Below are 12833 nucleotides of genomic sequence, written 5' to 3' on the forward strand. Positions count from 1 at the left end.
TGGTAAAAGTGAATCGGGACTCCTATTCGCGGACGGACTAAAATGGAAAAACGGGACTCCTATTCGCGGATGGACCTCGCCAACTGGACCCCACATTCTATTAACTCATTCCACTCACATTTTATTTCAAAATTAATATATAAAAATAGAAATCACACTCCACTAACTTTTTCTACTTTCCATTATATTTCTTAAAACCTGTGTCAAATCAACTTAGAACACTTATTGTGGATAGGGGGGGTATTATATATATTATCATTATATTAATACTAACTTTTAAGAATGATAAAGAGTGTTTTATATTTGGTTATTTGTTATTTTGATTGTTATTCCGATAGAGGATAAACGAAAATGCACTTTCATCTATGTTTTTTCCCCAATATTTTGTGAATTTTAATCAACGGTTAAACGCTTCTAACCCCAAAAATCCATGAATTCCTATTTAAAATTTAATAACCATTAATTCAAATTTATGTTTCTTTCTTTCAAAATATATTTACCAATTAATTAAAAATAATTAAATAAATAAGAAATGTAGCCAGTCCAGCTGTATGTTGCGGCCGGACCCGACCAAGACCATCTCAAGAATTTATATATTATCTCCACTTAACTAAAGAAGAGAGAAATGTGCTTCAACTTTAAAATGGTATAAAACTTTATACATTATCTATACTTGCCTGAAGAAGAAAGTAGTGTTCTGATTAGTGGCCCCTTATCACCTGGTAAAAAGTTAAAAAGCAAATTCAAAGAAGCATAAGCCACAACTTTAACATATGTTTAAAGTAACATTTGTCGGATTAAATTGATAAGTCTATATTTTTTTTAAAAATAAATAAAAATTGATAAGTGTATATATGAAGTCCAACTCAATAATAATTAATATGCCAAACGAGAGAGATAACATGTTTTAATTATAGGTAAATAATAGAAATTTAAAGTCTCCATAATAGTGGACTTATATTAATATACCAACTCACACACACAACATGTTTCCTTATTAATTAGTTTTAACTTCTACGCATTGTTGTTTATTAATGTGAAGTTCATCGATCAGCTAGTGGTGAGAATTGTGCCTTTGGATTTGTTGTTTTATACTACTCCATACTCTCCATTATTCACCTTCCTCAACATAACAAAAAATATATTGTTAATACAAACTTAAACCATCAAATATACAAATTTACTTATACACCCCTCAAAAAAGGTCCCCTGAAGCCAATTGACTCCGTCATTATTCTTGAAATAGGAGATGATATTTTACTGTATTTTTCTCAAAATAAATATATAAAGTTAAAAAAAGAATCAAATGAAACAAAGTTAAAAAAAGGGATCAATTATTGGATTATTTATTTATGAACTAGAAATATATTTTATACTAGTAAAATGTGATATTAATTACAAAATCACCCACAAACTTTTTCTAAAATTCCATTGACCAATCGCACATCTCATTGGGTCCCTGCATGGAAGTCCATATTTTAATGGAGGAAAAAAGAGAGTGAATTAAATAGTGGATGCGTCAAAATAGCTATCAATGATTATTGATTAATATTACTCCGTCTATCAAAATTTGTCTCATTTTTTCATTTCCGTCCGTCTCCCAAAATTTGTCTCATTTCAATTTTATCATTTTTTATAGTGAAGCTCATCTTCTACTAACCCATTCCTATTCATATTTACTATAAAACTAATATATAAAAGTAGGATCCACAATCCATTTAACTTTTTCAACTTATTTTCTATTATATTTCTTAAAATTTGTGTTAGGTCAAAGTAGGACAGATTTTGATGGATAGTAGATGTTGGTCCTCCTTTTTGGATTCTGAAATAATATATATGAATATATGATTACTGATGTTAAGTGTAAAGGATGCTAATCATCATGAAATATTTTAGTGAAAAGAATAAGTGCTTTGGATTATTCAGTTCATTTTGGTGACCATTTATGATGTTAAGTGTAAAGGATACTAATCATCAATAAATATTTTAGTAAAAAGAATAAGTGCTTTGGATTATTCAGTTCATTTTGGTCACCATTTATTGGAACATTCAATGCACAGTATTTATATATTAATCTTTTATAGGAAGTATATTATACTACAATAAAGCGAAAGAGCTTTTGATTTGAAAGAGTTTAATTGACAAAGACATACAAATTATATTATTAGTCTTGTTCTCTCCAATCATTGTTCTGAACAAAAATTTAGATAGATATTTACACTAAATAAAACTTTATATCGTTGAACTCAGTCTATTAGTTAATGTTCGATTTTCTTGATAAAATATCATAAAGATATAATTTAGGATTGAGTTCGTGAGATTATTTTAGTCGTAAGGGGTTAGTTATGACTAATTATCTTATAATTATTCATCTAGGATTGAATTGTGAGGTTGAATCTCATGAGCTAAACACGCTATATATTTAATCCCGGATACAATCTTGCAAACCGAACACCCCCCTATTAATTAATGAAAGACATGAATAAGGGCACTTGAACACGAAAAATAACAAAAAAGAGAAAATGGAAGTCCATGATAAAATAGACCTAATAATCATCAAAAGAGACATATAGTTTATACCATCCCAAATTCTTTTTTTTCAAGATATCTAGTTTTTAGAAAGACCTATTTATAAATTATAAGACTTCTATTTACTCTAATCTGGGAATGTAAATGAACTTAAAAGATGAACAAGGAAACAAATTATTCAAGACACCACTCAGAGTTGACTTCCAACCGTCTTCGTCGGCAGGGACATATCTAATGTAGCTCCACAATGGGCAAATGCGCCACCTCAAAAAAAATCATATCCATTTTGATCATTAGTTTCTAATTTTTTTTAAATGTCCTTATATATATGTACGATCCTTCTTAAATCCTGAAAATATCTTTATATATATTTTCGTCGTACTCATATTGGATTTCTGGCTCTGCCGTGTTAGTTGGTCATTCACGGAAAGCACTAATATTACCAATAATATGAGAGCTCGTCCCAGTATATTAGTCTATTAGGAGAAAAAGTATTTAATTTATTTAAATGTAGGACAAATTTTCCACATTGGGAAAGAGAGAAAATCGAGAGTGGGGTTCGTGATTTATTGAGGGATCAGAAAAAGAAAAGAAAAGAAAAGTTAAGTTTCATAAGTGAATAGATGAGTCACGGAATAAGTGATAAATAAAGAAAAGGTAAAGTCATTTCACAACTTTATGAAAATTAGACAAATAAATTGTATTAAAAAAATGAATTTAATATAACACTTTGAAATCTAAATTATTGATGAACTACATACGCCGAATTATTGGACTAGTCGTTGATATACATATGCTCGAATATATAGCTATAATCAAAATAATACTAGATACGTCTCTTAATAATTGTCCATTTAATTCTGCCATAAATTTTAAAAAAACATAAAGAAAATTGATTAAAAGAATTATTGGAAACATAAAGAAAATTGATTAAAAGAATTATTGGAATATGTGTCTCACTTTTATATACTCCCTCTGTCCCATTAAAAATGAAACGTTTTCCTTTTTAGGTTGTCCCAATAAAAATGAAACATGCCCTAAAATAGAAACAACACTCTCTCTACTTTTTCTTCTCTCTTACTTTACTCTCTCTTCATTAATTCACAAAACACCACTGCATAAAATCTTGTGCCGAAAAGCAAATATTGCATATTTATTGGGACGGAGAGAGTATTAATTTTATAATAAAATATGAGTGAAATGAATTAGTAGAATGTGAGGCTCATTTACTTATTTAATCCAAATCGAAAGTGAACAATTAATGAGAGATAGATGAAAATAATAAAAGTGGATAATTAACTGGGGATATGAAGGGTGAGTAACAATGCAATTTTAACCAAAACCTTGTCGTTAATATACAAAGGTAACGGTTGACTTGATAGTGGAAGATAATATAGAACAAATAAAAATGATATCTATCTTAGATTAAATTGATCATAGTAGCGAAAGTGAGACGGTATAATTGTGAGATAGTATACTGTAATTTTGATATTATAGATACAGATGAAAATATATTGTAACAGAATCGAATCATTTTAAAATAATTCAATAGAACAAGAAATAAGAATATACATAACATCTGGTTACAAGTACACGTAACAATCGAACGATCTCAAAATATAAATTTTCCCTATATAGTGATATTGTTCCAAATTAAAATACTACAAGTTATATAAGTTTGATTGAATTTTTCACAAGAATCAAGAAAAATCGTTAAAAAAAGTTTATAATATACTCAGACATTGTTTATAATATACCTTCAATACATTTGTAATATTTCAATTACTTTTTAATTCATCCCTCATACTTTAATAATTTCATACGGAGTATTAAATTTGTGTCATTTATCAAATTCTCTATCTTTATGAATGGCTGACCCAGCCTGGTCAAGCCGCCACACCAGTGGAGGCTTGGCTGGTGCCAAACCCTGTACGCCATGGCCGCCCCTGGTCCAGATGTTCTAGTATCAGTGTAGAACAGGGACGGATCTATTTGGAGTTCACAAGGGGCAAATGCCCCACCTAGAAATAATTTATGTATACTACTTTTAATAAGTTAATTTTAATTTTTTTAAAATATCCTTATTTTTGCCCCTTCTCAATGTATTAAAATATCTTTATGTATATTTTTGCTCCATCTATGTAGAATTTCTGGCTCCGTCCCTGGTGTAGAAGGAAGAAAAGAAAATAGAAGACCAGAAAATAGAATAAGATAGTGGCAGCATGTGTGTATTAGGTTAGATATTTCCTTTGCAAGGCATAATTTTCTTTTAATGTACTCATGTTGAAAAAATAATAATAATACTCTCTTTGTCCTATTTTAGCAATCCTATTGACTTTTTTGCACTCGTATTGTAAAATTGATAATAAATAGTTAAAGTGGAGAAATGGTAAAGTAAGAGAAAGAATAATGTAGAGAAGAGTCTTATCTACATTATTCTTTCTCTTACTTTACTATTTTTTCAATCTAACTATTTATTATCTTTTTAACAAAACGAAGACAGAAAAGTCAATGGGACTGTTAAAGTGGGACGGAAGGAGTATAAAGTAATTAAAATGAAGAGAGAGTATAAGAGAAAGAATAATGTTCTCTACATTCTTCTCCCTTACTTACTCTTTTTCCATTTTAATTATTTTATATCATTTTGTAAAATGAGTACGAAAAAGAAGAGTCTCGCATATGTATGGACGGAGAGAGGATTAATGAACCAATGTTAATTAGCCCAATCAATAACCTGGGTTGTGTTTAGTTAATTGGTTGTGGGCTCATACCAATGGGTTTTGTTTCATTCGGTCATATAGAACCAGCCCATTAATCAATCTCATTGAAAAACAATGTAAATGGGTTTGGTATTAGTTTATTTTAATTAATTGTATCGTTTACTAAAGATGGGTCCATTTAATTTGAATTCTAATACCTTATTTTATAATAGATTTATTTTGATTCTAGTATTTGTTTAGTTTATTTTATATCCGTGATAACATATTTTAGATTTCAAGTAAAATACCAGTTTTTTTTTTGTTTCATTTTTTAATTTCTATCTTATACATAATACATGTATGACATATTATACGTTGTACATGTTTAATATTATAAACTTTAAAAATAGGCCTTTTAAGTTTCTGGTTCCTGTTCCTGGGGCAGAGTACTTAATTCTTAATATACTCATATTTCTTTTGAAGAGAACTAAACACAATTATTATGAAAATAAGCTTATATATCTGGAATATCTTAACAAATCTTATATGATTAAATAGAAAGGAAGAACCATCTTATACAATCAATTATCTTTGATTGATTTTTTTCCCGAAATAAATGGAGCAACTAAACTAGCTTTATTTTAATGTCTTTGAATATTTTGTAATCTTTTTATCTATGACAACAGTTTCATGTGTTTGAATAATATTCTGTCATATCTTTTGATTTATTTTTATCATCTTTCTTTGATTTTTCTGAAGTCAATCGCAGCTAATCGAAGGTTCAAGGCAGTGGTAAGTGGTTCCCATTCCTCATCTCTTTATGGTTTCTGTTTTTGAAGGTGCCGACCATCTGTTTGATAGAGTTGCCATTACCAAGAACGTGCAGAAGATGTTGGAAGAAATCCCTGAGTAAAATGTGAACATGCCAACAGCGAAAATTTACTCTTGGGAAGGTTTCAATAGTTAGTCAATGGGGCGTCATTTCTTCAAAAATCTACTTTCAAATATCACCACCGATATCGAGTCTGATCTTCCCCAAATCAAAACCCCTCCCGCCCTCGCCCTAGTTCGCTTAATTCCGACGGAGAGGAACTCAACTCGCTGCACGGTTTTTGAATTTGAAAACAAAGCAGAAGATGAAGATGAAGATGAAGAAGAAGATGAAGATGAAGAAGAAGAAGGAGAAGGAGAGGGAGAGGGAGAGGGAGAGGGAGAGGGAGAGGGAGATGGAGATGGAGATGGAGATGGAGATGGAGAGAAAGCCCATCTGGTTAGGCATAATCTTCCCTTTCATCTGCTCGTAGATTTCGAAATCCCTCACGGAGAATCAGAATCAATATATCGAGGTCAGCAAACTAGTGGATTGCTTCTTCTGCACTCAGTGTTAGAGCGTGATATTTACATATGCAATCCTTTCACTCGTCAATACATCAAGCTGTGCTGCCCCAGGAAATGCAAGTCGGATAATTATTTGATGAGTTATGGATTTGGTGTGAGCGAAATAAGTGGGAAATATAAGGTCGTCTGTACCAATGTGGATGCTGGATCCGGCTCTTTTCATGTGTACACCCTCGGAACAGGAACATGGAGGCGCGTTGAAGCCGCCTCTGTGTCTGGTTACACATTCTGTTACAATGCACACATTGTATGCAACGGCAACCTCCATTGGACGGTATATGATTCGACTCATACCTTATGGATTTGTGGTTTTGATCTTGAAACAGAACGTGTTAGCATCTTCTCTGCTCCTGCTGTTGATCGACGTGTTGCGAATGTGAAGTTGAATGTTTTGAGGGACTGCCTTTGTTTGTCTTACACGCAAGGTTATAAACTTGTCATTTGGATGATGAAGGAATACCGAGTCGGGGAATCTTGGACCATAGAGTGCAAGATTAGTGTTGATTTTGATATTGATTTTGGTTATGATTTTGATTGCCATGATACGACTGTTCATCCAATCAAACTTTTCAAAAATGGTGACGTTTTGATGTTGTTTGAAGATAAGTGCCTCGTCTACTACTCTCACGAGACAAGGACTACTCAACAAGTCGGTATGCTTACGGATGGAAATCCAGAGGATGCGGATGAGGATGACATTAGCTTTGCCATGATTTACACTCCAAGTGTTTTCTCACTTAGGAAATTCGGATTCGAGAATGTGACGTCATTCTAGTTGATATTTTTCTGTCTACATTTGTGTTTTGTTGTTATATGGTCGTGTTCATGCCGACCCTGACACACACTTTATGTCCAGCCTAGCTACTTTTGTTTTTTGTCGTATAAGATTGTGCCAACATGAATTAAATTGTGTTGTTAACTTGTTATCATGTTCATGTTTGCACGGGATGTGTATGTGATCATGTTTAAGGTTTTCTTATCGTGTGGTGTTCGAGTTAGACCTTATATTGTTGCGTTATGTCATCGTGATGGGCTATTTTATATATCGTGAGAGAATCTGTACAGCAGTGCATATCTCGAATGTAGGGATTGCATTTATCACTTTGACATCAAACCCGAGAACATCCCTCTCAAATGAGAAGCGCAAATGTTTCTTATTTTGGCTCTGTGATGCTCGATAACCGTAGGGATCACCGGTATAGAACCCTAACTTGTGTGAGCGGCACGCGAGGCTAGTTGGCTCGAAAGCTGCTTGCCAACCTCTCCATCGCCTCCAAATCCTTGTACAGTTTTGGAATGGCGTTGCTCGATATTGTGAGCAGTAAGAGGAACTTCGGAATGGTGCTGCTCTTGGATCATGAGACCGAAATGGAACAAAGTGATCAGTTCAGTTGTTGTGAACTTTTGGTGCATCCAAGAATATCCCTTGCAGCAGCCGATTATGGAGAGATTACGAAGATTCAACTGCCTCTGGTGTTACTTCTGGTTTGACATTCTGTTATGGTGGACCCATTCTAGGTAACCTCATGGATTTATAGTTTTGACGTTGAAACATACTCCCTCCGTCCACGAAAATTCGTCCCGGTTTGACCGGGCACGGGTTTTAAGAAATGTAATAGAAAGTGAGTTGAAAAGGTTAGTGGATTGTGGGTCCTACTTTTAAAGTATTAGTTTTATAATAAAATGTGAGTAGGAATGAGTTAGTGGAATATGGGGTCCACTACCAAAAATGGTAAAAGTGAAGTGGGACAAATTTTGGGGGATGGACGGAAATGGAAAACTGGGACAAATTTTCGTGGACGGAGGGAGTAATGTTTTTGCATCTTCTCTTTTCCTCCCGTGGGAGATGAAGATTTGCCTGTTTTGTGTGACTATCTTGTTATTCTTGTATAGAGGAGGACGAAGAAATTGTCATCTGGACGATGAAGGAATATCAAGTCAAGCAATCTTGGACCATAGTGTACAAGTTGAGTACTATTGATTTTGAGTTTGATTTTTATTGGGATTATGTGTGTTGATCCAGTTAAACTTTTCAAAGATAGGGACGTTTTGATGGTGCTGAACAAACATCGGCTCATCTACTGCCCCAACAAGACAAGAACTATTCAACATGTCAGGTATATTTGAGGATGCAGTTGAGAAGGGTTTCTTTACCTCTTTGATTTTCACTCCTAACCATTTCTCACTCAATAATTTCTGATTCGAGGAAGTGATCTCGTTTTAGTTCATAATCTAGTCTACATTTGTTTGTTCGTGTCGGAAGGGATCATGGAGATCGAAAGGCCCCTGGCACCTAAGGCTGCTTAAGAGGGACACTTAAAAATAAACAAGGAAATTAATCTTCAAGTATGAAACATAATCTTGAGATAATCTACATACTAATGAAAAATAGTTTAAAGGACAGATCTAATAAAAGGAAAGATTTAAACGAACTAAGTAATGATATAAAAGAAAGATATCAATCTATAAACTCACTATTTTCCGTTCTGTGTTTTTAAATTTAATTTTGATGTTTTGCGTTTTAATTTAGCTTTTCTTTTACTCCCTCCGTCCCATGTTATTTTAGTCATTTCTTTTTCGCATTCATTTTGAAAAAATAATAATAAATAGTTAAAGCGGAGAAAAAATAAAGTAAAAAAGAGAATACTATAGTTAAGACGCTTCTCTACATTATTCTCTCTCTTACTTTTCTTTCTCTCCACTTTAACTATTTATTATTATTTTTTCAAAATGAGTGCAAAAAAAAAGTGACTCAAGTAACGTGGGACAGAGGGAGAATGTTTTTACAATTTTATAAAGGACAATTTAACATCTGAAATAGAAGAATATATTTTTTTAAATAAAAAGCATAACTGTAAAATCAAATTTACTAGTATTAGATATATAGTATATTCATATTTATGGGAGTAGAGAATAATATTTTGTCCCTAGATTACAAAGTTCATAACTACTTTATGATCTTACGCTAACAATATTTATGTTTAGGAAATATCTAAAATAAAGTAAAGATATCAAGCTATAAATTCCTCTTTTATGTTTTTTTTTTTTTTAATTTACGTTTTCAATTTTATATTTTTAAGTATCTTTTCTTTTATGTTTATGCAATTTTATTAAGGTAAGAGTAGTTTTCTAAAAAAAAAGTTATTATCATTAGTAATTTCTTACGCCGCTCTGCCGCTTCTTCGAGAATGTGATTTTGTTTTAGTCCATAACTTTAGTCTACATATATGTGTTCGTGTCGATGGTTTGTTTGTCTATGTAGTTTTCGGTTTCTAAGGCTTCTATGTCGTTTAGTGTTTGGGTTTGGCCTTGTTGTGTCGAATAGAAATCGCAGTTTAATTTATTGATTCGAATAAATTCATTGATATATTTTACAACATAGTTGTTCAATAGTGGAATTACCAGACTTCTAATTTCTGTAGTAGTCTGTTTACATTCTCGTTACTGTTACTATTCTTCAAAATTATCATGCCTGCCGGGCAATATGCTACTTATACCAACATATTATCGAGGGCATACAGTCCTTCCGCCTTTCACTCTGTATCATATGTAGAGATTTTTTCTCCCTACTATGATCAGTTTTCAAGCGAGGGAGACGAATCAGATTGTGATTCGAAGTAGTGTTTAGTGCTTAGCAATGAGCTCAATTGTTGGTAATGTGTGTAGCTGTGATTAATAAAGATCAAGTCTCTTTTTCTTGAACCGAACCACGAAATTGGCACAGTTTGGTACACTTCTATAGGCACAGTTTGGTACACAAAATTGGAGGTGTGGAATTAGAATTGAAGTCTTCAATTCCAAATCCAGTGTTTGGTTGGTATCATAAAATTCTTTGATTTGGAATTAAATTATAGTTCCAAATCCTCCAATTCCACAAGTTGAATTCTATAGCAAAAGTAGTAGCATTGCAAATACTTATTAAATTACACACACTGCACATATCCACACACACACTCTACACACATTCTCACACACACACACACTGCACACACTCACACACGCGCGTGCACACACACACACACACACCTTGAAAAAACACACAAGACACATGCACACTCATACACACATGGCATGTAGTGTGTGTATTGTGAGTGGTATTGATAAACTCGTAGTTTAGCAAGTGTGTAGGATGTTTGAAAGTGCATAATTGAGTATTTTGTATCACTTTACTTGAGTTTTCATCTATGATCCCCTATTTTAGTGTTTTGATGAGTTTGTCGAGTTTTTGTAGTCACAACAGGTGGAAACGGACGAAACTGGTACCAAAGCAGGAGGCCGGGCGTTTCACTACACTGGTCGGGCGTTTTTCTACTGCAGCCCGGGCGTTTGGTCTCCCAACCCGGGCGTATCCTCTGTGACCGGGCGTTTCTCCATGGAAAAATGCCCGGGCCGGGCATTTTGCCCAAGCCGTGTGATAAGAAGAACGCCCGGTCGGGCGTTTTGCTACTCAAAAATCGCCCGGCTGGGCGAATTGCTCGTAACTGCTGAATTTCGTCTATTTTCGCCCCAGGTATAAATAGGACCTAGGGTTCGACTCCAGGACACTTTCCACACACCCCAGAAGCAGTTTCCACTTCTTGAGAGCAGATTGAAGCGACAAAGAGTCCGATTCATCAACAAGTTTGAAGACGAAGACGATTTGCCCATTCAATTCACCCTTGGGAGTATCTTTATTAGTTTACTATGTTCAAATCTCTTTCTATGGATTTCTCTTGTGAATTTGCTTTGGATATGAGTAGCTAAATCATTTGTAGAGTTTTGGTGAAGACTACAATGAATGCTTTTGATTAATTCAAGGACTTTTGATTATCTTTGCTCTTGTGATTTCTTTGTTTCGTTCTTGTGCCTTTTCAATTCAATTGCTTAGCTACCAATTGGGTTTGTTGTCCTAGTTTGAGTAATCGAGAGATACCCAATTAGGATTGATAAAAGAATGAACAACACCTAGATAGTTTGCATTCGAGAGAAGGAATTCTAGAGTGAGGGCTTGAGCCTTTTGTTTTAAGGAGTTAATTGTGACGTATTAGAAGGAGACTTCAATATTAATAATTAATCAACTGGTTAAGTGCACTCGAGAGAGGGCTTAGTCTAGACTAGCGGCTTTCCTAGTAATCCTAGAGACTTCAAATGGGTAATCGAAGTTGTTGAGTTGTTCACATCGTGTTCGTTGTAGTTGGATCCAAGACTCTATCTCGTTCTCTTACTTGAAACTCGTCTTTTGTTGCATACTTTTGTCTTGTTTGTGTTCAATTGTTTTTCAAAATTAAAACCAACTCTTCCGAATTTTCTAGATAGTAGTCAAAATCGGTTCGTGGTACTTGAGCTGAACAATTTGTCTTCGTGGATAGGATACTCATACTTGTTTATTGCTACACTAGCCCTATACACTTGCGGGTATTTCTCGTGTTTAAAATAAATCGTTAGCAACAACGTGGATGCTAACAACTTTGAGCTCAGGAGGGGGCTCCTTCAGATGGTAGAGAACAATGTTTTTAGAGGCCGATCCACGGAGGATCCTAACAAACACATCACCAAGCTCATCCAGATCTGCAACACGACGAAAATCAATGGAGTACCGGATGAACAGATCAGATTGAGGGCATTTCCTTTCTCTCTAGAGGATGATGCCCGGGATTGGCTGGACAGTTTGGAGCCCAACTCCATCCGTACGTGGGATGCATTGGTGGCCAAATTCTTAGCAAAATACTACCCTCCGAGTGAAGCTTTGAATAGGCAATCAGCGATTCTAGCATTTGAGATGACTCCTCAAGAGAGTATCCGAGGAGCTTGGGAAAGGTTCAAGAGCCTTTTGAAGCGGTGTCCTAATCATGGTTTGAATCCAACACATCAAGTCCTCGCATTCTACAAGGGGTGCTTGCCTGATACAAAGAGCGAGCTAAACTGGAGCGCAGGAGGATCACTGATAAAGATTGGTGAGGCGGCAGCAATGGAGGTAATCGAGAGGGTTGCCTCGAATGATGGAACTTGGACTAACGAGAGGAGCAAGGTGCACAGAATAGCTTCTGCCAAGAAGTCAGTCCCGATAGCAGCTTGGCTAATCAATTGGAGCTTATCCATAGGAAGCTGGATCTCATGGGAGTGGGATCATCGGTGCAAGATAACCTAGAAGGTGTAGAAGATGTCAACTACATACACCAAGGGGGCAACAGATACCATAACAACTCCCGCCCCAATCAAGGGGGTGGA

The 12833-nt window shown here is 34.4% G+C and overlaps 1 protein-coding gene across 1 annotated transcript; it reads left to right on the forward strand.

Moving 5' to 3' along the window:
- Positions 1 to 4397: 4397 nt before the first annotated feature.
- Positions 4398 to 7401, forward strand: LOC125206691 (F-box/kelch-repeat protein At3g06240-like). The gene is made up of 2 exons (XM_048105931.1): positions 4398 to 4458; positions 6533 to 7401. The coding sequence occupies exons 1-2, from the start codon at positions 4398 to 4400 to the stop codon at positions 7399 to 7401; spliced, it is 930 nt and encodes a 309-aa protein (XP_047961888.1).
- The last annotated feature ends 5432 nt before the right edge of the window (positions 7402 to 12833 follow it).

The sequence above is a fragment of the Salvia hispanica genome, chromosome 6 (genome assembly GCF_029641045.1).
Source record: "Salvia hispanica isolate PSC_SH4W2 chromosome 6, Shi_PSC_v1, whole genome shotgun sequence".
Classification (NCBI taxonomy): Eukaryota; Viridiplantae; Streptophyta; class Magnoliopsida; order Lamiales; family Lamiaceae; genus Salvia; species Salvia hispanica.

What these genes read in the sequence shown, in the direction of transcription:
- LOC125206691 (XM_048105931.1), top strand. Translation starts at nt 4,398, where the DNA reads ATGGCTGACCCAGCCTGGTCAAGCCGCCACACCAGTGGAGGCTTGGCT. An exon ending in CTTGGCTGGTGCCAAACCCT is followed by an intron (nt 4,459 to 6,532) that starts GTACGCCATGGC and finishes ATCTGCTCGTAG; the next exon opens with ATTTCGAAATCCCTCACGGA.